At 33.6% G+C, this 1,796-nt stretch overlaps 1 protein-coding gene across 1 annotated transcript; it reads right to left on the bottom strand.

Annotated features, from left to right (window-relative positions):
• On the bottom strand, positions 1 to 1,237 carry LOC137252474 (uncharacterized protein C16orf52 homolog A). Its single transcript, XM_067788232.1, has 2 exons — positions 1,014 to 1,237; positions 1 to 944 (listed from the first exon to the last, which is right to left on the bottom strand). Exons 1-2 carry the CDS (start codon positions 1,114 to 1,116, stop codon positions 544 to 546), a joined length of 504 nt encoding a protein of 167 aa, XP_067644333.1. The 5' UTR covers positions 1,117 to 1,237; the 3' UTR covers positions 1 to 543.
• Positions 1,238 to 1,796: the final 559 nt, after the last annotated feature.

The raw sequence follows: 1,796 nt of genomic DNA, 5'->3' as shown, positions 1-1,796 counted from the left end.
TTTAATAATATATGTACATATTCAATAATGTACAAACGATTATAACATTTAGTAATAAGGTATTACCTGAATATTGAGAGCTGATCATGTGGAACCTATCACCAAACTTTTAATATGGCGCTCGGAATCTTGTCCATTCTCACATCGTCAACACAATTATCAATTTATGTATGTAAGTTAAAACTTTATCTGTTATTTTAGTAAACTCTTTTGCATCTGTCTACTGCATATTTTTAAACCAATTTTAAATCTAGTTTGTAACATTTGATCAAACTTTACACGAAATAAAGGTATGTAGTAAAAAAACATAAGAATTTTCAAGATTTCATTAAAAAAGGCTTATTATTACATGATATATGATTTGAGTTTCATTGAATTGGAGTTGTACCCAATTTATTTTATACTTTTGAAATCGAGAAGAGAGTTATTGAAAACTTTAGGAATGATATAAATTTTTGTTCGTATGTCCTTATAAAGTTAAAACCAAAATATCACAAAAATAATATACAACACTACGACAAAATAAGTGCCTTCAGTTTTGGACTAAAAATGTGGCAAACAGACCTTTCCAGCAAACAACTCTGATACCACGGTTATCCACAGAGCTAAAACAAACATTATGTATGAAATGCCAATTTTATATGTATTTGGCAGCTGGTACGCTTGTCCTCCAATCTCTTCAATGTGGAAGCCCAGAGGTAGAACCACTGCAGCTAAACAGAATAAAACCATTGCTGTAAAACCTACCCAACGGGCATAAGGAATCACATTTCGGTCCCAACTGCTCGAAGCCAAAAGTATAACAGTCGTAGTAATGCAAATACACCCAATAAATATGCATACAAGTGCTACCAACCACTCCGGCTGCAGCTCGGGTGTGTAGCACACTTGGGAACGATTATATAATGTCATGCAAGTCCACATTAAACCAAGACGAATATCGCCTACAGGTAAACAAACAATTTTAATTGTTGTGTTGCTAATATTTGTACCTAATTCCACAGCTCACTTACCAGCTTCCTCTGTTACAATCCAATCAGGCATTGCTAAACTGACTATGGCAAATACATCAGCAGCAAGAAACAACGTTGCGCTTATTGTTGTTAATTTGTCCATTATCTACATACTTTTGGGGCACAAATGTGTTATTATCGTATTGTACGATACAACTTTCTACCTTAATTTTGTTTATTTATAAATGAGCGTAGATATACGCATTTCCTTCCGCCATCGATACTTTTCACATATAAGACGATTTTTAATCGATACATTCTCCCCACCAAAAAGCATAACTAGCTCTGACTTAAGGGCAGTTTAAAGGCCAATTAATGGGGACTTATAACCATAACCAGATAAAACAGCTGATAGAAACTACCTTATGGAAATCAATGTAATCGATTAATGCTGCCATACCATAACGCTAACGCCATAACCATACCATAGCCAACAAATTGGTTTTTGGTTTCTCGCCATATCCATAACCCAAAAATATATGAGTGGGTGAATTTAAAAACTTTTTGTAAATTTTATTCATAAGAGACTTATTTTTTTTGGAATATGTAATTTATTGCGTTATCTCCATTTTTATGAAATTTTCACGATTTTTAAGTTAAGGTACCATTAATCGAACACATTGGAGATGGTTATGTATATGGGTATGGTTATGACTATGGCGTTAAGGAAGTTTAATTAGCCCTTTAGACTTGCCGTATCCATATCCATATAAAACAGCTGGCCCAAACAACTTTATGGAAGTCAATGTAATTGGTCAATGGTGCCATAATATAACGTCCTAG

Source organism: Eurosta solidaginis, chromosome 5 (genome assembly GCF_040869045.1).
Source record: "Eurosta solidaginis isolate ZX-2024a chromosome 5, ASM4086904v1, whole genome shotgun sequence".
Classification (NCBI taxonomy): Eukaryota; Metazoa; Arthropoda; class Insecta; order Diptera; family Tephritidae; genus Eurosta; species Eurosta solidaginis.
The sequence above is the reverse complement of the archived record's forward strand: the minus strand, read 5'-3'. Positions and strand labels throughout refer to the sequence as shown.

Bases quoted from the DNA above. Each gene is read 5' to 3' on its own strand.
- LOC137252474 (XM_067788232.1), bottom strand. From the start codon at position 1,116: ATGGACAAATTAACAACAATAAGCGCAACGTTGTTTCTTGCTGCTGAT. The intron at 945-1,013 runs GTAAGTGAGCTG...GTTTACCTGTAG, and splicing joins GATTGTAACAGAGGAAGCTG to GCGATATTCGTCTTGGTTTA.